Raw genomic sequence first — 25,746 nt, 5'->3', positions numbered from 1 at the left:
GACCATGCTCTCTCCTCTTTATTTAAGACAGAGGCTGGTTGGTCCTGTTCGGTTGGGTGATGGGGGGGGGGGGGGGGGGGGGGGTATTGTGGCCATGAGCAATGAAAGATACACTTTTCAACGAAATGCCTTCCAATCAATACAAAATGTATGTTTAATGGATGGAGAGGGATGAGAGAGAGAGAGAGAGAGAGAGAGAGAGAGAGAGAGAGAGAGGGAAAGGGATGGAGAGGGGAGAGACAGTGAGAAGGAGGGAGAGATAGAGAAAAGGTGTGAGGGATAGGGAGAGAAGGAGAGAGAGGGGCAAACAGAGAGGGAGAGAAAGAGAGAGCGAGGATGAGAGGGAGAGAGAGAGAGGGAACATGTCAAAGAGGAGGAGTCAACGAAAGAAGGGAGGGGCGGAGACAGGAGGGCAGCAGAGCGGCAACGAGCACATAGAGCACGAGAGAGAGAGAGAGAGAGCGAGAGAGGAAACGAGAGAGACACACACAGAAGCCAGATCCCCCATGAAGGCAGCAGAAAGGAGGAGGAGGAGGAGCTGGAAGAATCAGAGCGATAGACACAGCCAGGAGGGGAATCACTCACACACCCTCTCTCTCTCTCTCTCTCTCTCTCTCTCTCTCTCTCTCTCTCTCTCTCTCTCTCTCTCTCACACACACACACCTACACCAACACACACACACACACCCACCCACACGCACCCACACACACACATACTTGAGGAGCGAGAATAACACGCGTGGAAGAGGAGGGAGACGGAAAGAGAAAGAAGGTAAGGTGGCGATGGCTGTTGCATCCATTCCTCTAACGTTGCTGTTGTTCTCTCTCTGGCTCTCGCTCTCTCTCTCTCGCTCAAGACATTGTCTCTCTCTTTCTCTCTCTCTCTCTCTCTAGCTGTCTCGCTGTGTGTGTGTGTGTGTCTCGCTGTATGTGTGTGTGTGTTTGTCTCGCTGTGTGTGTGTGTGTGTTTGTGTGTGTGTGTGTGTGTGTGTGTGTGTGTGTGTGTGTGTGTGTGTGTGTGTGTGTGTCTAGTGTGAAGGCGCTGGGGGAGAGATGTTCAGCCGTGAGCTGCGGGCAGTGCTCTCCCACCCGTTCTCTGGCTAGCAACGCAGCGCGCATAGGAAGAGCAGAGAGAGAGCGCCGGGGCACTGCAGAGACACAGAGGGAGGAGAGGATGGAGGAGAGGAGGGGATAGGCTGAGGAAGGAAGGGAAGGGAAGGAGGGAGGGAGGGGGAAGGAGGTAGACACACACAACGTAGGTTTCTACGTTGACAGACACGGGCAGAAATAGCGGAGGAATCCCTCCGGATTGACATCGGGTAGGACTCAATGTTTTGGTGTGTGTGTGTGTGTGTGTGTGTGAGCTGACAGCCTTGAGTATCATTGGTTGTGTCAAAGTGAGAGGAAATCTCATTGAAATCATCAGTCATATATTATAACTACAGTCTACAGTAGACAGTTTGGATATAGACAAGACAACAATAAAATAAAAAAAATGTGTTTGCTTGCATCAGAAAGCATTTGCTTGATCAGCAAGCGTTTACAAAAAAACATGTAGAGATTTGCTCACACACATACAGACGCAGACGACTAAAAACACCCATTGATGCTTGCATACAAACAAACAATCATTGTTATTTGCAAACACACATATGTAGGTAATGGCATGCATACACACACAGTTACTTGCAAACACACACAAACAGGTACTTGCATACACACCAAGAGTTATTTGCACACACATATGCACACACATGCACACATACTGGTACTTGCACACACTCACATGCACACCTGTGTGCATGTGTGTGTGTGCTCAGTGTGTGCGTGTTTGTTTGTGTAAGTGTGTGTGTGTGTGTGTGTGTAACACATGTTGGATGTCATCCAGACATGCTTAGTGCTGACAGCTCAGTAAAACAACACTGGATTATGTGATGTGTCACACATTGATCCAGGGGCAAGGATGAGGTGTCACCCCAGTCTATACACACACACACACACACACACACACACACACACACACACACACACACACACACACACACACACACACACACAGTCATACACACACACACACACACAAACATGTGTTTGTTTTTATGTGTGCGTACCTGTGTGTGTACGTCTGTGTCCATGTTTTTCTGTGCATGTGTGTGTGTGTTTATGTCTTTATGTGCGCATGAGTGTGTGGGTTTTTAATGTGTATGAGAGTGTGTGCGTGTGTTTACGTGTTCGCATGTGTTTTATGTGTTTTACGTACGTGTGTGTGTGTGTGTGTGTGATAATAACAACAGTAGTAACAGTATATGTGCATCAGCAGCACTAGCAGTGGCCCTGGCCTTTAAAGAGCAGTGCTGCAGGATTACTCCAATCCTCCCGGGATTAGGTGGCATCGCCGGGCACGCGGCGGCCGTCTGTTCAGAGCATCTTCGAGCGCTCCGGCGACACCAGGGAAGAGCAGCACTGGGGCGGGCTGCAGGGAACAGTCCCTGTGCACCACTGGTCACTGTACACCACTGGTCCCTGTACACCACTGGTCCCTGTACACCACTGGTCCCTGTACACCACTGGTCCCTGTGCACCACTGGTCCCTGTGCACCACTGGTCCCTGTGCACCACTGGTCCCTGTGCACCACTGGTCCCTGTACACCACTGGTCCCTGTACACCACTGGTCCCTGTACACCACTGGTCCCTGTACACCACTGGTCCCTGTACACCACTGGTCCCTGTACACCACTGGTCCCTGTACACCACTGGTCCCTGTACACCACTGGTCTCTGTGCACCACTGGTCACTTACATCACATGGGCTCTGAGGATTTGATCACAGCGACGATGTATGAAGTGATTCTGTGTTTATTTGGGCGTGTGTGTGTGTGTGTGTGTGTGTGTGTGTGTGTGTGTGTGTGTGTGTGTGTGTGTGTGTGTGTGTGTGTGTGTGTGTGTGTGTGTGTGTGTGTGTGTGTGTGTGCATGTGAATGTGTATGTCTGGTTGCAAATGGTTGTGTGCTTGTGTGTGTGCTTTTGTAGGGGCTTTGGGTGTGTGTGTATGGGTATGTGCTTGTTTGTGTGAGTGTGTGTGTGTGTGTGTGTGTGTGTGTGTGTGTGTGTGTGTGTGTGTGTGTGTGTGTGTGTGTGTGTGTGTGTGTGTGTGTGTGTGTGTGTGTGTGTGTGTGTGTGTGTGTGAGATTGGTGATAAATCACTGTCAAACTAAACGCTAAAGCTGCTGTAGGTGAGATTCGAGAGTAAAGACAGAGATCAGAAAACAGCAAGATTGTGAAACTAAACAGCCAAAAAAACGTTTTCTCTCCCTCTATTCCTCCCTCCCTCCCTCCCTCTCTCCCTCCCTCCCCACGTTTCTCTCCCAAGTCTCTGGGATTGACAGACCAGATGGATTCCCGGAATCAATCAGGGAAGAGAGGCAGTGATTGGTCAGAAATGAGCCTAGAGCTGTCTGAAATCTAAACTGGCCCAAGCAAGCGCCGTCCAATCAGAACAGCTAGTCCCACAGCACCACATCTGCACATTGCTTTTCGTTTTCTTCTGACAAGTTACACTCAAATAATAGCCCTTAAATCGTACCTAGAGCGCCTTTATGTGGGGTAATGCAGGAAAATTTAAAAGAAAGAATAATATAAATAATTTACATAGCAGAGCAACATGAATGGATAATGTTATATTATTAATAATTAAATGTATTGTAAGACTTGATACAGAAACACTGGGATGAATCAATAATATTATCAATTTGCATATGGAAGCAGTAATCTACCAGTAATCAAAAATCCCTGCGATGACTTATAAATACGAGCATATACTGGTATGTCAACCACAAAAAATACAAGCACAAAGTTGGGTAGACTTTCACTGTAATTTTTAAGAAAATGGGCAGTCTTCCATCGGTAGTTTTGCTAGAAGATGGGCAGTCTTTCGCTGTTAGTTTTGCTAGAAGATGGGCAGTCTTTCGCTGGTAGTTTTGCTAGAATATGGGCAGTCTTTCTCCGGTAGTTTTGGTAGAAGATGGGCAGTCTTTCTCCGGTAGTTTTGGTAGAAGTTGGGCAGTCTCTCGCTGTTAGTTTTGCTAGAAGATGGGCAGTCTTTCGCTGGTAGTTTTGCTAGAATATGGGCAGTCTTTCTCCGGTAGTTTTGGTAGAAGATGGGCAGTCTCTCGCAGTTAGTTTTGCTAGAAGATGGGCAGTCTTTCTCCGGTTGTTTTGCTAGAAGATGGTTGTAGTTTTTTTGCTACACTACAGTGTTGGAGCTCAGTGAACTGTATTCTGCAGTTTAACTAATGCGTAGGGGTGAATGCCAGGTTACGCAGGCCATTATCTGATCGGCTTGCTCTCCCCGCGACGACATCATATTGGCGTAATCCCTGGCTCATACGTTAATAAACAGATTTGAATCGAAACACATCATTTAACACTGAGATAAACCCGGACCGGTCTATTTGTGGATCTGTGACGGCCGACCAGCGTCACCGATGTCCCCGGGTCAGTAAGAGATCCAGCTTTTTGTGAGAATCATCCCTTTCGGAGGAGTTGCGTGCGCAGATGTTAAGCTAGCTCAGCAATTTGTCACGCTTGTTTTTACTCGACTCGCCTCGTTTAAAGTTTGGCTTCGGTATGCGTTGCGGTTTCTGCTCATTGATAGATTATTAAGAGACGGGAAGCAATTGTCTAACAAGGACTAGGAATGTCTCATTTGTGGAAATGAATTCATTATGTTGACATGTCTATGACTATTATAGGCCAAGCATCGTCCATACTTGAAATACTGAAGCAGATTGCTGCAATCCTATTGTATTATGTGTCATTACCTTCCCAGAACCACACAGACATGACCTGCACTGGGAGTAGTGTATGGGCTTAACCTTTCTGAACCGGTATCAAATCCACCATGAGCTCTCCTCAAAGCCCTACCGTCATCATGGCTCTCACCGTTGACCTCACTGTTGACCTGACCTTTGACTTCATCAACTGGCTGTAATAGGGCGACCAGACCTCCCCCATTTTCCGGTAACAGTTCCCGTTTCTGGTGGCCTGTCCCCGGCTTGAGCTGTCCCCGAAAATGTCCCCTTTTGAAAAGATAAATATGATTCTGGAAATATATGAATATACTTTTTAAATGGCTCATGAAAATAAATAGTTGTTGGCCATTGGTCTCGTGTTTCTGTTTCTGAGGCTGGTACACAAACTTGCTCTGTCAACCTTATTGCATAAACAGGCTTGACAGATCATTAGCAGCCAGTGGGCTTTCACTATAAATACAATTCCCTACTCCAGTACCCTACTTTGGCAACACATAAAGATGTCTCTCCAGAAATTCCAGAAATATTTACAGCATTTATTTGGTTGATAGATGGATTGCCAAACTACAAATGTGCCGTTTTTCAAGGTTGTATGCTCTATGCAGATCAGGTTTTCCTGCTTCTGTTTCTCTCTGCTTCCTCTCGGCTTCCTCTCGGCTTCCTCTCTGCTTCCTCTCTGCTTCCTCTTTGCTTCCTCACTGCTTACTCTCTGCTTCCTCTCTACTTCCTCTCTGCTTCCTCTCTGCTTCCTCACTGCTTCCTCTTTGCTTCCTCTCTGCTTCCTCACTACTTCCTCTTTGCTTCCTCTCTGCTCCCTCTATTTTATGGCGAATATCAGTGGGTTGAACACTGTTAGCCATAGCTGATTTCATAGGGTAGGGTCTGAGTTCTGGTTTGGTTAAAACCAAGGGCCACTGAGACCAGCATTTTCCAAGACATTAACATTTTATCCACCATTTATTTCATCCTGTCTCTCAAGAGATGAGTGGGTTCTGATGTGAGGCAAAGTCACAGGGGTAAATGGCTAGCCGGTCGATAGTGGGGTATGAGGGTTTTGATAATTGCCATAAGTGCAGTTCAATGCTATACATCCCTTAGCAGGTATTTATGGAGATTATGTGTGGTGTTTTGTGCAGACTTTATGTTTAGGTATTGAGTTTATTTGTGTGGTTTGAGTGGAGTTTCACAGTTTATCATCCTGATTGCAAATGCAGAAAACTGTGAATGCTGTTTCTTCTTCTGCTTTTATATCTGAATTTTTTAGGCGTATACTGTATATATATATATATATATATATATATATATATATATATATATACAAACATATATATATGTACAGTATGTACATATCTATACATCTATAGATATCTATAGATATATATGCCAGGGATTGAAGGCACATCTACACTGACAGATCAACGACAACAAATCAAAATACCTTCATCCTCTTCTATCTGATCATCTCCTATCCTCTCGTCTCTTGTATAGATATATTTATTCTCTCTCTCTCTCTCTCTCTCTCTCTCTCTCTCTCTCTCTCTCTCTCTCTCTCTCTCTCTCTCTCTCTCTCTCTCTCTCACACTCTCTGTCTCTATCTGTCTTTGTGAATTATTCATAAGAATATTTCTGTTTGCTTCAAAGTTAGCATTCCTAATGAGGCTGCTTTAAAGCAACGTTAGGGCAGAATAACGACAGCCTCACCCGTAACGGGCAGCAGAGAATGCAGCGTATTAGCGTCAGATCCTATCCTGCAGTCTCCTGTTTTTATGGTCAGATAAATAAGAGACTCGAAGGGTGCCTTCGCTTTGCAAAGTCACTGTACTTCAGTTTATTGACGTAGATCCAACCTCATAGGCATGACCTTTGAGTTACTGTACACTAATTGCGTTGTAAAGAGTACTATGTGGCTGGGTTTTTCATTTTTAGTGATTTAACAAACATAATGATTTACATCATTTTATTATTCTAATGCTACCCATAGGCGAACTGATCATTGTGATTCATTGTTTTACACGCTCTCACGCACGCACGCACGCACGCACGCACGCACGCACACACACACACACAAAATTGTAATTGAGGACATTTTGCTTATTGTTTTTGTTTTTGTCTCTCTCTCTCTCTCTCTCTCTCTCTCTCTCTCTCTCTCTCTCTCTCTCTCTCTCTCTCTCTTTCTCTCTCTCTCTCTCTCTCTCTCTCTCTCTCTCTCTCTCTCTCTCTCTCTCTCTCTCCCCCTCCCTTTCCCTCTCCGTCTCTCTCTCTCCCTCCCCCTCCCTTTCTCTCTCCGTCTCTCTCTCTCTCCCTCCAGAACTTTCCTCTCGGTGACTCATGAAAGAAGCCATGCCGGTCCTGACGGCAGGAGCAGGTGAGACTCGTCGTTATTCAGACATTAATAAACACCGTGCTGAGTGGAGGTGCTGACCCCCATCTGCTCAGGGAACAAACACGTCAACACCCAGACAATCAACTTACCTCCCTCCTCCCTCCCCTCTCCCTTCCTCTCCTGTTTGCCCCTCTCCTGTTCTCTGCCAATCCCCCTCTCTTCTCCTCCCCCCCCTCTCCTCCCTCCCCTCCTCCCTCCCCTCTCCTCCCTCCCCTCCTCCCCACCCCTCTCCTCCCTCCCCTCCTCCCCACCCCTCTCCTCCCTCCCCTCCTCCCCTCTCCTCTCCTCCCTCCCCTCCTCCCCTCCCCTCTCCTCCCTCCCCTCCTCCCCCCCCCTCTCCTCCTCTCCACTACGCTCCTCCCCTCCCCTATTCCCGTCTCCTCTGCCATTCCTCTCTCTTCCTCCCCCTCCCTACCCTCCTCCCCTGTTCTCCCCTCTCCTCTCCTTTTCTCCTCCTCTCCCTTCTGCTTCTCCTCTCCTCTTCTTGCCCCCGCCCCCTCATCCTCATCCTCTCCTATCCTCCACTACTCCTTCCACCTTTTTTCCACCTCCTCCTCCCCTCCTCCAACACCTCCTCCTCCTCTCCTACCACCTCCTCCTCTCCTCCATCATGACCTACTCTCCTCCATCACCTCCTCCTCCTCTCCTCCATCACCTCCTCCTCCTCTCCTCCATCACCTCCTCCTCCTCCTTTCCTCCATCACCTCCTCCTCCTTTCCTCCATCACCTCCTCCTTTCCTCCATCACCTCTCCATCACCTCCTCCTCCTCTCCTCCATCACCTCCTCCTCCTCTCCTCCTCTCCTCCTCCACCTCCTCCTCCATCACCTCCTCCTCCTCTCCTCCTCCTCCTCCTCTCCTCCACCTCCTCCTCCATCACCTCCTCCTCCTCTCCTCCTCCTCCTCTCCTCCTCCTCCTCCTCCTCCTCCTCCTCCTCCTCCTCCTCCTCCTCCACCTCCTCCTCCTCCACCTCCTCCTCCTCTCCTCCACCCCTCCCCCAGGGCTCCACGAGACCCTGGCTCTGCTGACCTCCCAGCTGCGGCCGGACGCCAACCACCAGGAGGACATGGTCTTCCTCCAGAACGTCTTCAGCGAGAAGAGTCTGGGCTACCTCATGAAGGTGTGTCTCTGGGGAGAGCCCCCCCCTTCAGGGTAGGATACCTCATGGAGGTTGGTCTCTGGGGAGACCCCCCCTTCAGGGTAGGATGCCTCATGGAGGTCTGTCTCTGGGGAGACCCCCCCCTTCAGTGTAGGATACCTCATGGCGGTCTGTCTCTGGGGAGACCCCCCCCTACAGTGTAGGATACCTCATGGCGGTCTGTCTCTGGGGAGACCCCCACGCTTCACGTTTATCGTCCCCAGCCTCAGTAACCTCACAGCTTCAACTGCACGCGGTGAAGCTAGAAAAAGGGGGGATGTCATGAGCATCCCGTTTGGGGCTGGAGAACTCTCTAGTTCTGGGTAGAGGTCTCGCGGTCCAGCAGTCCATGTACGGATCCCCTTTCTGGACGTGGAGGGTGTGATAGTGGGGAGGAGGAGGGTTAGATAGTGGGAAGATGGAGGGTTTGACAGTGGGGAGGTGGAGGGTTAGATAGTGGGGAGGTGGAGGGTTAGATAGTAGGAAGATGGAGGGTTGGATAGTGGAGAGGTTGAGGGTTAGATAGTGGGAAGGTGGAGGGTTAGATAGTAAGAGGATGGAGGGTTTGACAGTGGGGAGGTGGAGGGTTAGATAGTCGGGGTTTAGGTTTGGGTTTGGTACATGCTTGTGTTTCGGGCTTGCCGTCAAATGTCAGTGACTCAACTTTCCAAAACTACTTTTCCACCTTCGAGGTCAAACAATAATTCAACGCGACTATAAACATTCACGCCCTCTCTCTAATCACAAACACCGCAGTGTGACGAGGTCACTTGAACAAAACAGAATAACAGCAGGCAGCAGCTTCTGCTTCACCACAGGCTATCCTAGCGCAGGGAAGCTAATTTTAAACTGAGGTACGAATCACGACGGGAACCCTGGATCTCTGAGTGTAGATCGCTGTGGGCGCCGCGCTGTGGGCGCCGCGCTAGAGAGCGAGCCCCGGGTTGGTGCCTGGCTCCTGGGTAGCGGTAGGCTGACGGTGGGCTGGCTGTGTTGCAGATCCACGAGAAGCTCCGTCAGTACGAGAAGCAGAGCCCCGCCCCCGTCCTGCACAGCGCCGCCAACCTGGCCGAGGACGTGAGTTGAACAGACTAATGAACACACACGCACGCGCGCACGTACGCGCACGCACGCACGCACGCACACGCACACACAAGCACACACACACACACGCACGCACACACACACGCACACACATACACACACACACACACACACACACACAAGCACAAGCACAAGCACACACACACAAGCACAAGCACACACACATACGCACACACACGGATACAAACTAGTGTATGTGCACACACACTCACACAGACACATACACATTAAAGCTAGTGCATGTACGCACACAAACACACACATCCATACTAGTGTGTGTGCACACTCATACAAGTATGTACACACACACGCAGAGAAACGGTGTGCGCAAACATGCAGAAAACACGAACAATAACACACTTTTTTTACAAATACAAGCCAACACACAAAAACAGGTACACGTAGATGGCTTCACACACACACACAAACAAACACAAAGACAACTGAGTAGGTCGTGCCGCAGTCATTCTGAAGGCACTGGGAGGGGCGGGGCGAGCCGAGGGGATGTTAATGTTGTGAACGTGGAGACTGCAAGACTCAGAGAACACTCAGAGTCCACATCCTCTCTCTCTCTCTCTCTCTCCCTCCCTCCCTTCCTCTCTCTCTCCCTCTCTCTCTCTCTCTCTCTCTCTCTTTATATCACTCCTCAACGCACACTTTTTCTCTCTCTCTCTCTCTCTCTCTCTCTCTCTCTCTCTCTCTCTCCTCAACACACCCTACCTCTCTCTTTTTCTCCCCAACACTCCCTTTTTCTGTCTCTCTCTCCTAAACACACCCTATCAGTCTCTCAATCTCTCTCTCTCCCTCTCCATCTCTCTCTCTCCCTCTCCATCTCTCTCTCTCTGTCTTTATATCACTCCTCAATACACCCTCCCTATCTCTCTCTCTCTCTTTCGCTCTCTTTATTTCTTGTTCTCGTTCGTTCTCTCTCTCTCTCAGTTTGGATTGGGGTTCGTGTGTGTGTGTGTGTGTGTGTGTGTGTGTGTGTGTGTGTGTGTGTGTGTGTGTGTGTGTGTGTGTGTGTGTGTGTGTGTGTGTGTGTGTGTGTGTGTGTGTGTGTGTGTGTGTTTGTTTGTGTGCGTCGTTCGCATTGACTTCTGATGTATTGAATCAGCAGTATTTCTCTTTTGCAGAGTTGATGTATTTTATTCAGATGTGACCTGTACTGAACATGTTGGCTGCATTCCCAAACCCTTCATTAAGATACTAAACATTGAATTACATACATATATTACATATTTATTTGTATATGCATACTTAACTATAGTTGTCAAAAGAGGCTATGCATGGTATCAACTAAGTGGCCCCAACATTGATGGCATTGGTGCTTCATTCTGATTGGCAGGTGGTTGAAGAACTTCAAAGTGGACCAATGAGCAGCGAGGAGAAGGAGCTCCTGCATCTGCTGACGTCGCCACATCTTAAGGCAAAGAATCCACAATATTGGTGTTATTCATCACAGACCATGCGGACCCGCACGCATGCACAGATGTTGTAATCACAGGGATTAGCGCTCGGAGGGTCAGCGCTGCTAAATACAGACTCTGGCCGGCGCCTCGCTCTGGGCCGGGTCCGTGTCCGCCGGCTGCAGCGTTCTCACCCTGCACACTACTGCGCTCTGGTCCCCCCATCAGGCGGTTCTCTCGGTGCACGACACGGTGGCCCAGAAGAACTTCGACCCGGTGCTGCCCCCGATGCCGGACGACTTTGAGGACGAGCTGGAGGAGGAGTCGGTGAAGATAGTGCGGCTGGTGAAGAACAAGGAGCCCCTGGTGAGTGTCCGAGGGGACCCCGTTGGTGGGCTCTACCGTTTGGGGTCGTGGAGATGCACTGAGATTTCAGTCACACCTGATGTGACTGAATGTGAGTGTTAAAGGTGCTCTATGTAATAATCACAAACTCCTTCTCATGACTGCCCCCTCTGGCTGTAAGTGAACTGCAGCCCTACAGAGCCATGGAGCAATACAAACTAAACAACACAACTAATAATACAATCTCACTTCATTCAAACTGTATAAAGCTAGCTCTAAAGCTAGAGCTTGTGCATTGAAAGCTATGGAGTAATATAAGCTAACTACACAATACGACTTACAGTTCAATCTAACTACAAAGTGGCTAAAGCTAGCTCTTCTTCATACACTAGGGCAAATCCGTCCCAGTTCAAATGTAACAGAACTCAGCCCACAAGCTTTCCTACGTCACAGAGAGAGTCATGGAAGATCTCATATTTTTTATACAATTGCAAGTTGTTCAAATATTGGCAATTTGGAATTTATGGATGTAAAATCCGACACCCAGTCCCTTAAACAATCATCCGCATTGACCACAAGTATGTAATTTCTCTGTTTGGCTAACAGGAATATTGATGAAATATTCAGGAAATGCCTCAGTTTCTTTTTATGAATGATCCCTGGATTGTCCTTTATCAACAAGGATACCTATAATCAGTCAAGATACCATCACTGGAAGTGGTTTTGTAGTTTGAATATCATGCCACTCGAATGCATTTTGCATGTATTTTACTCTTCCTGATCTGGCTGTAAACATGCACCTGAAAGGGAGCCGTCAGACAGAAGGTCACAGTGTTCCAGCGCGTGGAAAACACCATGTAAGCACGTCCGGTCTGCTACCTGCTCTCTACCATCTGTGAACTGTGTCTCTTCTTGCAGGGAGCCACCATCAGACGCGACGATGCCACCGGCTCTGTAATCGTGGCCCGCATCATGAGAGGGGGTGCTGCTGACCGCAGTGGTACTGTCATCACGCCTGTCTGTCTGCCTACCAATGACACTATGCTCACATCTGTCTGTCTGGCTGTCTGTCTGGTTGTTTTGACTGGCTGTCAGTGTGCATTTGAAACTCTATATGCGATATATCTGCCTCTATCTGCTGATACATCTGTCCCTACCTGTCTCTACCTGCTGATACATCTGTCTCTGTCTGTCTCTACCTGCCAATATGCCTGCCTCTATCTGTCTCTATCTTCCTATATCTGTCTCTAACTATCGATCTGTCTCTATCTGTCTCAATCTGTCTCTATATGTCGCTATCTGTCTATCGTTCTTTATCTGCGTCCTCTTCCTAACTTCCCATCTTCCGCTACGTCTTTTTCCTGTCGCACTACCTTCCACCTTCTATTTGCTGATGCTTATCTGGAGCGGCACTGGGACAATATATTCCTCTCGCTCGCTCGCAAAACCAACGCGAGGCACAATAGATGGGCGCTGACCTTAAAAACCGATCTATATACAGCGTATATAACATAAAACCACAGCACGGGGAAGCTAAAACTGTGTACTCCACCAGCGACGACAAGATGAAGGAGTCCTGGGATGAGACGCAGAGCAGCTGCTGCTGCCGGAGCCCAGAAGGAGAGCGACCGGGACCCGGCAGAGATGCTCATGATGGATAGCCTTTTGAAAACCTCAGCAGTTCTGCTTTGCACCCTAGAGACTCAGTCACACACCATCTAATTCCATTGCCACGTAGCCCGCGAGAGAAGGTGTGACAGTATGTGCGTCTCTAAGAGCACATATTCCCCGGGCCACCTTAGGTTCAGAAAGTAAGTCGCAATATCCATTCATCATGTAGGACTTGTTCCTGTTTCCGTGCAGCCAATTGGAAGACCTGAAGTATTGATGAGGGAACAAAGCTTAACAAATGACTGAAACCTGTACACGCCTGCCTGCGGATTTCAGTTTGCTGCGACGCCTGGTGTACGTGTTGAAAGTTGTGGTTTTATTACCTGTGGCTGAGAGGGAGCAGAGCAGAGAAGCGGGCCGATGGATCGACCAGCTCCCCGGTCTGTTGGGTTTCATGGTCCGGGCTGAAGTCTGAACAGATTACCGTTCTGCAGAACAGGGCGCTCTCTGGGGCATCTGAGACCCATTAGTCCGATAATGTGATGTGTGGAGGGCAGGGAAACCCCGTATCATGTGGTGACCGCATCCGGCAGAACCACAACACGTCTCTACGGGAGGGGTTTGACTCGTACGGACGTCCATGTCAGTTATTTTGACGCCAGCATTTGCATTGTTGGATCCACAACATCTGGATTGTCAACATTCATGGATTCATAAAATGCACAGGTTCACAACATTAATGTGGATGCCTAACAATAATGAATTCATAACATTCATAGATGCCCGACACTGATGAATTCATAACATTCATGGATTCAATACATTCATGGATTCACAGCCTTCATGGGTTCTCAACATGTATAGATTAAAACGAGAAACTCAATCCCCTGTAGTTCCCTAACAGGGGATTGTGTCCTCCCTTCCCTAGGCCTGGTCCACGTAGGAGATGAGCTCAGAGAGGTGAACGGGGTCTCCATAATCCACAAGAAGCCCGACGAGATCAGCCAACTGCTGGTAGGATGAACCACCGTTCAAACCCCTGTTGGACGCACACTTTATACAACAAGCTAACACCTTGTTTTACCAAAAAATCTGCTAGACTCTAGTGTTACCAGGACAACTGAAATCGGTCGAAGATGAGGCAAACTAAAAGCGTGTTGTCTCTGTTGTTTATGTTCTAGTCCCAGTCCCAGGGCTCCATCACCCTGAAGATAATCCCTGCCATTAAGGAGGAGGACCGACTCAGAGAGAGCAAGGTGAGTGTCTGAACCGCCACTTTCTACTTACCTGCCATACTCACAAGGACGGGAGGGGGGCTTACTCCAGGCTCTCCTCCACAACAAAAGATTTGTAAGAGAGAGGGTAGATCAAAGCTTAAATAAATGGTTATAGGATTTACCTTTTTTTCTACGAGTGGCCACTTAAAGCGCTTTACAATACTGCCTAAAGTTCAACCATTCATACACACATACACACACTGACGGCAGTGTCAACCATGCAGGGCGACAGCCAGCTCGTCAGGAGCAGATGGGTGGAGGTGCCTTGCTCAGGGACACCCCGACATTCACAAACACAAGCCGGGGATCGAACTAGCGACCTTCCGGTTGCCGACCAACCCGCGTGACCTCCTGAGCCACATGCCGCCACACGTCTACCTGAGCGTCCTTATTCACCGTCCCCCCTCCCTCCCGCTCCTCCGCCCGCAGGTGTACATGAGGGCCCTGTTCGACTACATCCCCCTGGAGGACAAGGCCACGCCCTGCCAGGAGGCGGGACTTCCCTTCAAGCGGGGGGACATCCTGCAGGTGGTGACCCAGGACGACCCCACCTGGTGGCAGGCCAAGCGGGTCGGGGACAGCAACCTGCGGGCCGGCCTCATCCCGTCCAAACACTTCCAGGAGAGGTGAGAGCGAGGCGGCAGAGCCGGGAGGGGTCACGGGACGGGGCGGTCTGCGGGTGGATCTCAGGACGATGGCACAGTGTCCATGAGCCCACTGTTTCAGCATTCGAAAACGATGGGATTTAAAAAACTCATTTGGGGTCATTGGGGGATTGTCCCCATTGTTACGCCCCCATGCCAACTTTATGAGACTTTTTTTGGCCATCTCGAACATTATCAAGTCAATTCAAATCTGTTTAGTCAGAATCTGTTGAGCCACTATCTCTATCTCACAGGCTCAATCACACAATGGTGATTGAGCCTGTGGCCCTTATATTTGCAGCATAATGAATGTTACGAAATAGGTTTCAGTGGGGAGGCTGTTTGTATCTGAGGGAAAGTGTGAACGTAATCGTCAAAGGTGTCGCCGAAAGAAAACGAAATGGCAATCTTTGAGAGGGCCACTTTAACTTTAACCCACCCAATCATCTCATGTCCTGCTGAATCCCACCCCCACCCAAAGCCTTGGACCATGCTAGGGATTGCACATAATGCAATTAAACCCTACGAACAATGGAAACACAAGCAAACCATGAAAGGGGCTGCATAAGCCAATCCTTTAAGCCAAGCCTGTGCCAATATAATAATTCATCCAGCGTTGATCTATCATAATCCACACGATCCACGTCCCGTGGGATCCACCGGGGTGGGTGGGGGGGGGGGGGGTCAGCTGTGATTAAATGAATGTACAAGAGCCGTCGGTGTCGACTCAGGACAAACAATTGAACGGGCCCTCCCCGAGTTGAGTCGGTGAACGCGTTATTATACCTCGCTGAGATGTATCGGAGTGGCCCCCACCAAGTCAAGTGGCCCCTTGTTTGCTGAAACATAGACAGACCGATCGTCATGGAAACAGCTCAAAGCACTGCAAATGCCGAACGGTTATTTGGGTCCGGCGCATAAATAGATCAGCTGGATGGAAATAATACCGTCAGTTTTAAGGACACCGAGAAAAAAAATGCGTCTGCAAAACAAACGGCTGCGGAAAGAAGTTATTTATAATTGGATGGCTTAGAATACTGATAGTCTCCCGACCTTTATAGCTTATCGCTGTTCAGTTTCCTGCTACTTTACTCTTTATGTTTCTTCTTATACTTGGCATCTGAATCTATATCTACATTTGGTATCGGTCCCTTCAGTCTCAGAGTTAATACCTATACTCTCTTCCTCTCTAATTAACATCCCAGTAAATACCTTCTCCAGCTTCTGTATTCTCACCTGATTCTTCTTCCCATGTTCCCTTTGCCTCTCTCTGGATCTCCTGCTTGTCGTTGCTCCCCAGACGACTGGCCTACAGGATTAAAATGGGCACACTCCCCAACGCAAAATCTCCCCAAAATCCTATCTGTAAGTTGGACTCTTCTGTGGTTCAGTGTTCCAGTCCCCCACCTCATCACGAACATCAATTATTCAGCGTGAATAATATTATATATTTATGATTCAGCATGAATTATCATACACCATTCTTTTCACTTTGAGTTATCAACCCAAAGGCACAATGTAGGACTAGAGCCTTACTCCGTTGACGGAGTACCACACGATGTAGGCCCTAGAGCTGTCCTCTGTCGACGGGTAAACACACGATGTAGGCCTAGAGCCTTAATTGTAGGCTGGGTAGTTACAGGGACGGGTAATTGTAATTCTTTGCACGTTCACCCAGCCTAGTCTAGCTCTCGGCTTTCATTCACCTTTTTTGGCTGCGATCTCTCATCAGCATCAGTATTCCTGGTCCATCGCACATGATAAATCCGACGCGTTGGGTGTGATTGTGTGTGTGTGCGTGTGTGTGCATGCGCAAACAGTAAACCGCAACAGAGGATGCAAAATAAATCTCTCTTGGTGGTGTGCCGTCCATCTGGCCAGCGCGGCTGTTGTGAACGCAGCTTACACAAGGCCAGACATCGACACAACAAGCAATGATTAAGCCAGCGAAGGGGCTTAGCCGACAGAAAGGTCGTGGTAAACATACACGCCCAGGCAAGCGAAGCACTACGCCGCCATCGCCATTCCACTTCCGTTCACTGGAAGTAGCCAGGTGTGTTTTTATGAGCGCTCGCTCGTCGGGGCGCATTAAATCAACGCAATCCCATTATCTCGAAGCTACGCAGAGACAGCTAGGGATAAGCAGGCCGCCTAGCTAGCTAGCTAGCTATCGCCGCGGGGAACCGCTGCCTGTGTCACGACTCGCTGCGTGTCTGGCCCAGCCATCCGCGCTCTCCCTTCACTCCTCTAATTATCTCTGATCTCCGACTGGGGGTTGCCCCCGTTCAGATTGCTGCCGCATCATCCTCCTCCTGCTGTGAGCCAGCTGACACGTTCGCTATCAAGTTCGGCAGCTAATTAGTTTTTAGCTCGCTGACACTTTTGCTAGCTGTCAAAAATGGGAGGTAGTGTATCGAGCTACAAGGACATGCCACAGCCAAGAGTACTAACAGAGGAGGCACAGCTGAGATACATCTGTCCAGATGTCTCCAGATAGCAGCCCTCTGTCCAACTTTGATGGAATACAGGCTTAACGCAGACCTGTGGACTGACACGGCGGAAAATTAGTTTTCCATCAATCTCCTTCGGGGGACGGTGAGAAGCAACGCAGGGAGGCGGGAAGTCAGGCCCACGTTCCCCCCCTCTGTATGAATTTCTGAGCGGTGGAAAGAGCTGAGCAAAGTATGAAAATAACAAGTTTATTTTTTGAATCTTTACTCTTTATTTGTGGAGAAAGCACCTCTCCATTTAACATTGCCGGCTATGGATGTGAATACTTGTTTGAGAATTCTTATACTCTTTCTCTTCATCTCATCTCCTTTCTGAATATCTTACATCAGATGACCAAGGATGTGATAAAGGTGGGTACTCAAAACACACACACACACACACGCACACACACACACACACACACACACACACACACACACACACACACACACACACTCTCACGAGGAATACGCGGATGACATACATGTTAATTGCGAGAGTGTGTTTGTGTGCTGCATGCAATTCCATTTAGTTCTTCCTTCCCTTTATCAATTTGTGTGTTTGTGTGCGTGTGTACAACCTGAGCACTTTTGTGTGTCTCATGTATACTCTCCAGTATACTCTCCTAAATATAGTTTCATTTCCTTGCATCATCACAATTCCCCCCCCCCCTCATCTCATCCTCTCCCCTGCAGTGTGTGGTTCGACTAAATTATTTCTCAGGCTTTCTGCAGGCTCTCGCTCTTCCATACATGCTCTGATACGTTGGAGCGCTGGGCTTGTGTGTGAGAGGCAGCTGGCAGTAGGCCCGTACTCCCGGGGACAGGATGTGCACACGTGTTTAGAGAGACCAGAGAGGACCCCAGACACACACAGAGGAGCTCCTCTCTTCCTCCCCCATCCTACTCCTCTCCTATCCCAAGCTCCCTTCTACTCCTCTCTCTTCTCCTCCCCTCTCCTTGGCTGTCGCTCCTCCCTCCGTGTCTCTCTTGGTCCTCCTCTCTCAAGCTCCTGCATCTCATCCTCGCTCTCCTGCTTATCCCTTCCTCTCCCACCCCTCTTCCTCTCTCTTCTCCTCTCTCTCCTCCCCTAGTCCTTGGCCGTTGCTCCTCCCTCCGCATCTCTCTTGGTCCACCTATCTCCTGCTCGTGTATCTCATCCTCTCTCCTCCTCCCACAACCTCTTCCCACTCCTCCTCGTCCTCCTCATCCCTCTCCTCCTGCGAACAACGATTTTGTTGCTGATGTCTGAAGCCTCCATCGTGGTTGCCATGGCAAGGCTGTGTGACCTCAGAGTGACCTCTACTTATGGAAATCCATTAAAAATCTCCCAGCTGGCCTGCTGTCCCCATCCTGATTGCCGCTGCTCTCGGCTTGCAGCCCGCTCCATCTCCCCGCTCTACCTCCCCTTTGCATAAACATAAACACCCATCCTCTCTCTCCCACGCCTTTGTTCCTCTACTCTTCCAGGTCTCTCGCCCTGTGCTCACCCCATATATTTTGTGCCCCCCCCTCCCCCCCCCCCCTGCCTCCCTGCAGAGGACTGTGACTGTGAGGGCTATTTCAATGGACAGTACATAGGTGAGAGCGTGCACCGCCTTCTCCACCTCCTCCTTCTCCTCCCGCCAACCCTCCCGCCCGCTCCTCTGTGCCCTGGTTTGTCGCCAGTCTTGGCCGTGCGTGCGTGCTTGCTCGTGGGCTGGGGATGAATTTGCTGCAATTAAGTGGGAAGGGGGGGTTTGGATCCCTTGCAGAGGAGGTCAACAGTGTGTCCAGGGAAGGAGGGAGGGAGGGAGGGGGGGGGGGGGGGGGGGGGGGGTTAGGTGTAGCTGAAAGTGCCCGGATGAGAAGATCTCATTTTGGATCTCCTTCCCCTTAAAAGCAGCGATGAAGGAAAGCTCTTCAATGTCTGTAGAGCTCTGATACGTTTTCTGCATGAGCTTCAGGGTTTTTACGATCAAGGGGTTATTGCTCCTCTGTGAAGCTGCTTCCAGACTGTGGCTTTGATGACGGCCCTACGTGCATACACTGCGCTTGCCTACGTGTGAATCAGATGGTTCCCACTTGTGTCAGACGAGACCAGAATAGATCCACCGTGACTGGAACACGTGTGGGTGGCGTGGCCTCCTGTCTGAACAGGGCTGGTAACTGATCTGCCTCACAACATGCCAGTGCATCATTCCTATATCGCCATCCTCCACGTGCCAGCTTTCATGTTTGCTACTGAAATCAGCTGAGAAAATAGGGCGATCCTAGTAGTAAACAACATGACAACAATCGGGCTAGGAGAGCATTGTCCTCCTGTTGATTGAGCAGGCTGAACACCAAGCCATCACCACGTGCGGATGATGCATGAAATCCAATCACGCAGTTCAAAAGATGTCACCCCTTCATCTTGAAACCTTCCTGTCCTCTCACACCCCCATCCCCACCACGCCACCCCCCCCCCCCCCCCCCCCCCCCCCCCCCCCCCCCCCCTCATATGCCGCTCCTCATCCAAGAAAGACGGCTTGGCTATCGCTCAGCTCCGGGAGCAATCTCACCACGGTCCCTCACTAACGAGCATCCGGAACCGCCTGGAAGAGCGTTAGCGCTGTGCCGGTTATGGTCTCTGGATGTTTTATTCAGGAGGGGGACTGCGGTGGGAAATTCCAGGTTTGGAAAAAAAGTGACAGAATAAGCCTTCCCGTGTTATTTTTGGGCTAACCATCTGGAACAGCTGGAGGTCAGGAACCCGGAACCCAGAGAGTAACTTGGTGTTGGGAGGGGGGGGGGGGCACTCGTGCTTTCTGCATATGGAGTGTTCCACTTCCTGCAAAGAACCCTATACATAGATATATATGTATAACTATATATATTTATTGTTGCAGTGCAGTCATAGCAGTGAGCACACAGCTGCAGACCAGTGGCACTGCTTTAAGCACCGCGTTCCGCCAACGCCCTAATAAGCCGTGTTTGGATTCTTCTACTCCCTCTGCCGTGTCTGTCTGCTGCTGCCGCGCACGCTGCTGTGGCCAGTGTCCCCCAACCCCCCTGTCCCAACCCCCCCTACACCTATCACCACACCCCAACACCCACCGGGGTTCTCGCTTTGGTTCGGACGCAATGCACACTCGACCAGGCACGATTGATGCTTGTCTCCCTCCCTCCCTCCCTCCCTCCCCTCTCTCTTTGTGTGGAGGCGTGGCTGTCTGGGTTGTGATGCTCTAACGTCGGTTATAGTCTCTCCTAAGTGTAAACCAGTGGCGCCCTCCTGTGGCCAGGTGTTTTCCTGGGAATTTTACTCAGGTACAGTTCCCGGCTTCTTCCCCTCAGACATACCGCCGACAGGTGGGACAGACGGACAGGGCTGCTCCCGGGAAACGAATATGCTCCGGTGTATTTCATCCAATGGGGATGGCGGTTTCATCCAATGGGGATGGCGGTTTCATCCAATGGGATGACAGCTTCATCCAATAGGATAACGGCTTAATCCAATAGGATGACAGCCTCATCTGATGGGAGGCTGGTTTCCCCGGAGACCAGGCTGTGTCGTTTGTCCTGGTGTGGTCCTGCGGCCTCTCACTCTGTGCAGCATGCTCGTGTTTAAACCGGATCTCTCACGTGACGGGCGTCTCCATGGCCACGGAGCCGTGGAGACGCCGGTTCAGGCACCTTTATTGTTCTTTAGAAGATGAACAAAGTGCGCACTCACAGAAACAAACTATACCCACTTCCTCGTCAGCACCAAAGCTGGATGTGTGCTTCATGTGGTCAGAGCTGAACTGACACATGGGACTTTGCAAAATGAATCCCGCCGATAAATCAGGCGATGAACATATTGTCGTAAAACAATGCACGTACGTCCTACTCTGTCCTCACAGGCGCAGCGTACATTTAGAACCCATCGCTCACCACTCACGGAGCAAACACTCATGCGATTGCCGGGTGACGGCGCCATGTGTGGTTTGCATGCCAACGACAAACAAAACCAGATCTGTAACTGTACTGCCAAGCCTGGCTGCCTAACAGCCAAGGAACAACTCTTCTATCTGGGCATGAGTAAAGCAACTATAGCAGCTGCGGTCCGTGTCTGGCGGAGACCCTGACCTCTGCTCCTGCTCTCTCCCCCGCCCCCCCCCCGCCCAGCTGGCCTCAGGAGGAGCTTCCGTCTGAGTCGGAAGGACCGACAGGGCTCGTCTGGCGAGGGGTCCGAGGCAGGAGACTCGGACTACCTGACCTACGAAGAGGTCTCACGCTACCAGCAGCGAGGCCATGAGAGGCCCCGCCTGGTGGTGCTCATAGGTAGGAAGACCAGTGGATGTGTCTCTTGTGAGAGCATGTTATACATGCAAGTATTACCGCAGTGGTGTTTGTGATGCCTGAAATCATACTGACCTCTAGTGGTAGGTAGCATATACTGCCATCAATTATGTCTTTATATGGAGGATTTCTTAATATAATTGCTTTTTCCCCAGATTAATAATACCGGTTACGTTTTACAATAAGGGTACATTAATTAACCATCAATTTACATAGGTAAATGCAGTAATAAGCATGATCTGACGGGTACTTACAATTTGGCTTATTGGCTAGTAATCATTTACGAAAGATTTTCATGTTAACTAATGATGTCTGTTAACTAGGGTAATGGGGTTAACTAATGTACTAATGTATCCATTCTTTAATAAAGTTAGCGATAACCCTTAACTATGCCAATTCTATATAATAATCCTCATTAGTGCAACCTTATTGAAGTGTGTTACCATTTACCGTCATTTATTTCTTGACAGTAATTTTTTTCGTCCACGTCGCTTAATGTGTTTGCCAAAGGTTCCCTGGGAGCACGAATCAACGAGCTGAAGCAGAAGGTGATCGCAGAGAACCCGCATCGCTACGCCGTGGCCGTCCCACGTGAGTCTCAAACACATCAATCAACACAACCATGTCTGTAACACATAGACGTAACACACCCCCACCTGTAACAGCATGCACTTGGTGTGTTACCCCTCAACCTGACCACACTGCTAGAAGCAGTTCTGTAACATTATTATTTAGCAAGGCCATTCTGTTGCATGTTGTTACATGGTGTAGGAGCCAACTTCTTTGTTTTCATTTTCAGTATTGTGTGTGTGTGTGTGTGTGTGTGTGTGTGTGTGTGTGTGTGTGTGTGTGTGTGTGTGTGTGTGTGTGTGTGTGTGTCCTCTTTGATACAGTACTTACTAGTGTGCGCTAGTGTTAGAGGAAACACTGCATTGATACACGTGTATGCTAGTGTTACACGTTCTCGCACACATACATCATAACACTACTGTGTGTTCCCACAGACACGACCAGACCCAAGAAACCACAGGAGAAAGAAGGGGTTGAATACCACTTTGTGGCCAAGCAGCAGTTTGATGCCGATGTGTTGAACAACAAGTGGGTTTGCACGGATTTGAATGGTCTGACAGTTGTTGTAATGGTCTGCGAGTGATTGCATTGGTCTGCCAGTTGTCTTGTGACGGCTGAATCTTTTTTGTTGTCGCATGGTGGGGAGAGTCTAATCGGGATGGCTCTTTCTAATTTCCCCAGATTTATCGAGCACGGGGAATACAAAGAGAACCAGTATGGCACCAGTATAGAGGCAATCCGCTCAGTGCAGGCCAAGAACAAGATGTGCTTGGTGGACGTTCAACCAGAGGTAGGTTATAGGCAGAATACTGCGGTTTTTCTACATTAGTTATAGCGTAGAAAAACTCCTAGCTGTAATAATGACGACTATGCAGACCCATCTGCCTACAGCAAGGCAGATGTTGAGGAAATATTTAATATTTTTCGGTTAAATCACAATGCAACTCAACGTAAATAGTTGACCATTTTTGGTTATCAAAATTGTACAGCCATGCTATTATGAGTGGAACATTGCAGGGTTCCCTGATAACTCAACACTGATTTCTATCATTAGCCCTACAACACTGACCTTCTGTTAGGAAAGATCTAAAAACTAAGGGGATAGCCTTTTAATGTAGGCCTGACTAAAGAGGGACAAATCCGACGGTGATGGAGACTTGGGAGGATAGTTTTTTAATCTTCAAAAAAGTTATAGTTATACAGCCACCACAATTTTGAAGAGCCGTAATAGCTGCTGTGAACAGGCAACATGTTTTCCGGATGTTCTAATACTCAGTACCCTTCTCCTCAGGCCCTGAGGAGGCTGCGCACAGCCGAGTTCAAACCCTACATCATCTTTGTCAAGCCGCGCGTTCCTGAGAGCAGAAGGCGCCGCAGCGCCGCCACCTCACCAGCAGGGGGCGATCACGCCCGTACTACAGTGAGTATGACAGAAAGAATAATACACCAATCGCTCTGGTGTCAACTGTTGCTATTTGAGATCGCGAGCCTCATATCATAATGGCCTAAGTCATATTTTAAGGTTCATCTTGTATTTAGCGTCAATGCCTGAGTCAAATAGATTTAGGGAGATAGTGATTATGAAATGTAAAAAGTACTCTGATTGGCTTAGGATACAGCCAATCAAGCACAGTGAATCAGCAGCGTTAGGAGAGTAGAGATATGTTAGATATCAGAACCTGGTCAAAATGTGACTCAGGCAATAAGGCTACCGATTTACAACCCTGCATTCAACCACCCACTGCTTTGCAATGTGGGAATACCGGCCTAAGTCGCCGACACCTGCTAGTCCCTACGTCTTGGGTGTCCGGGTTCCCTTCCAACCGCCTTTCTCCCCCCACATCAGGACGAGGACCTGCAGGAGATGCGGCAGTCGGCCATCCAGATCGACCACCAGTACGGGCACCTGGTGGACCGGGTCCTAATCAAGGAGGACTCGGCCAGTGCCTGCTCAGAACTCCGAGGGATCCTGGAGCGGCTGGAGAGGGAGACGTTTTGGGTGCCGCTGGGCTGGGTGAGGACCTGAGGAGTCCCTGTTTCCTGGGCCCCTTCCCCCTCCTCCATCCCCTCTAACCACCAACCCTGTTCCCCGGCGAAGCCAACCCCACCCCCTCCACCCTCCTCCGTCCGACCGTCTCCGGTCTGAGGAGTCAGTCGGAGCTGGAGTCCTGGAGTGCGTCCTGAAGGGAGAACTCCAGACAGAGAGACAGACGGACAGAGAACCCTGACAGACACACGGCTGTCTGACCGTACACAGGCTGTGAAGTAGCCCGCACAACAGAACAGAACAAGTCTCTCGCTCTCCTCCTGATTCAGGAGTCAGAAGTCGGTTGATGTATTTTTTCTTTCAGAGACAATGCCACGGTGATTATTCCGATTCTTTCTTTCCTCTCGTTGCGCTGTACGCGTAACGAAGGTACAGAAGAGCTGCGCTGCAGTGAAGTGGCCCCAAAAGAGACTTCTTCATTCTTCTGGCCGCTCTTTGGACTTATCGCAGGAGGGTTGCAGGACGGTTGAAGTCCACCACTATCCCCACGTCCAGTGTTTCCCGTTCCCCTGCTCGGTGTCCACAGTTTAACACAACCAGAGCCAGAACTACAGAACTCATTCTGAACTCAAATCGTATGCCATTCAATATTGCGCTGTCTTCCATAAACCTCCACATGCACACACTCGGATAATAATTATTCAACACAATTCTTTGTGACTTTTAAAATTATACACACATGGAATGTTGGATTGCTGTATTTTCTATGATGAAACAAAAAAACAAAGAACCAAAAGAAAATAGTTTAGGAAACCACTGTTTGATTTTAAGGGATATGCACGACTATACAAAACTATATCATTTTGTAAATATTGTACATGTTTATGTGTGCCCACGAATGATTTCGTAGCACAGAAATGCAACCTGTGTACCCTTGACTCCCTGCTGAACCCACTGGTGTGTGTGTGTGTGTGTGTGTGTGTGTGTGTGTGTGTGTGTGTGTGTGTGTGTGTGTGTGTGTGTGTGTGTGTGTGTGTGTGTGTGTGTGTGGAACCTACCAGGTTTACATCACAAATAGCGTAGGTATGGATGGATGTCCTTCACACACACACACACACACACACACACACACACACACACACACACACACACACACACACACACACACACACACATGTTGAATGTTATATGTATTGACGTGAGGATGAATGTGGTTCGTACAACCATTTGCACACACATGTATTTTAGAAGTTCTCCGTCCAGTCGTTTTTACTTTTTTGTACTGTTTAGTAGTTCAATGCTTTAGAACAGTACTGCACTACTGCTGTATGCATCTGTTTTAATGGCAATGGATCGTTTTGAAAAAGAAATAGACCTATTCCAATGACCACGATTTAAAGTAACATTTTCATGGTATGTTTTTACTGGGTCTTTGTTTGCGTCTGCGTGTCTGTATGTGTGTGTGTCTGTGTGCCCGTGCGTGCATGCGTGTGTTTTTGTGTCTGAGTGCACAACCAAACCAGGTTCGAGCAACCTCTCCTATCGCCTCTTTACGAGATGCCAAGTCCCCTTCTTGTTTACGGTCGTTGTGTGAACTAATAAAGCTAGGAAGCTCACTTTGTGTGTACTGTAAAAAGTGCCATAATAATGACTCAATAAAAAACTCTCGTCTTCAAGTC

At 49.2% G+C, this 25,746-nt stretch overlaps 1 protein-coding gene across 3 annotated transcripts; it reads left to right on the top strand.

The window, feature by feature from the left end:
- Window positions 1–448: 448 nt before the first annotated feature.
- Window positions 449–25,746, top strand: mpp3a (MAGUK p55 scaffold protein 3a). Of its 3 annotated transcripts, XM_030348460.1 has the most exons (20): window positions 449–772; window positions 7,120–7,176; window positions 8,196–8,314; window positions 9,332–9,409; window positions 10,782–10,862; window positions 11,071–11,208; window positions 12,106–12,187; window positions 13,727–13,812; window positions 13,980–14,054; window positions 14,505–14,701; window positions 16,020–16,084; window positions 17,560–17,580; window positions 18,748–18,789; window positions 20,431–20,496; window positions 21,337–21,492; window positions 22,021–22,101; window positions 22,515–22,608; window positions 22,762–22,870; window positions 23,372–23,500; window positions 23,927–25,746. In XM_030348460.1, exons 2-20 carry the CDS (start codon window positions 7,140–7,142, stop codon window positions 24,104–24,106), a joined length of 1,836 nt encoding a protein of 611 aa, XP_030204320.1. In that variant the 5' UTR covers window positions 449–772; window positions 7,120–7,139; the 3' UTR covers window positions 24,107–25,746. The 3 variants fall into 3 exon arrangements, with proteins under 3 accessions (XP_030204320.1, XP_030204331.1, XP_030204339.1); XM_030348471.1 differs by lacking the exon at window positions 20,431–20,496; XM_030348479.1 differs by lacking the exons at window positions 18,748–18,789; window positions 20,431–20,496.

This window comes from Gadus morhua, chromosome 2 (genome assembly GCF_902167405.1).
Source record: "Gadus morhua chromosome 2, gadMor3.0, whole genome shotgun sequence".
Lineage (NCBI taxonomy): Eukaryota > Metazoa > Chordata > Actinopteri > Gadiformes > Gadidae > Gadus > Gadus morhua.
This window is presented reverse-complemented; position numbering and strand designations above follow the sequence as displayed.

Bases quoted from the DNA above. Each gene is read 5' to 3' on its own strand.
- mpp3a (XM_030348460.1), top strand. From the start codon at position 7,140: ATGAAAGAAGCCATGCCGGTCCTGACGGCAGGAGCAG. The intron at 9,410-10,781 runs GTGAGTTGAACA...TCTGATTGGCAG, and splicing joins CCGCCAACCTGGCCGAGGAC to GTGGTTGAAGAACTTCAAAG. The intron at 11,209-12,105 runs GTGAGTGTCCGA...CTCTTCTTGCAG, and splicing joins TGAAGAACAAGGAGCCCCTG to GGAGCCACCATCAGACGCGA.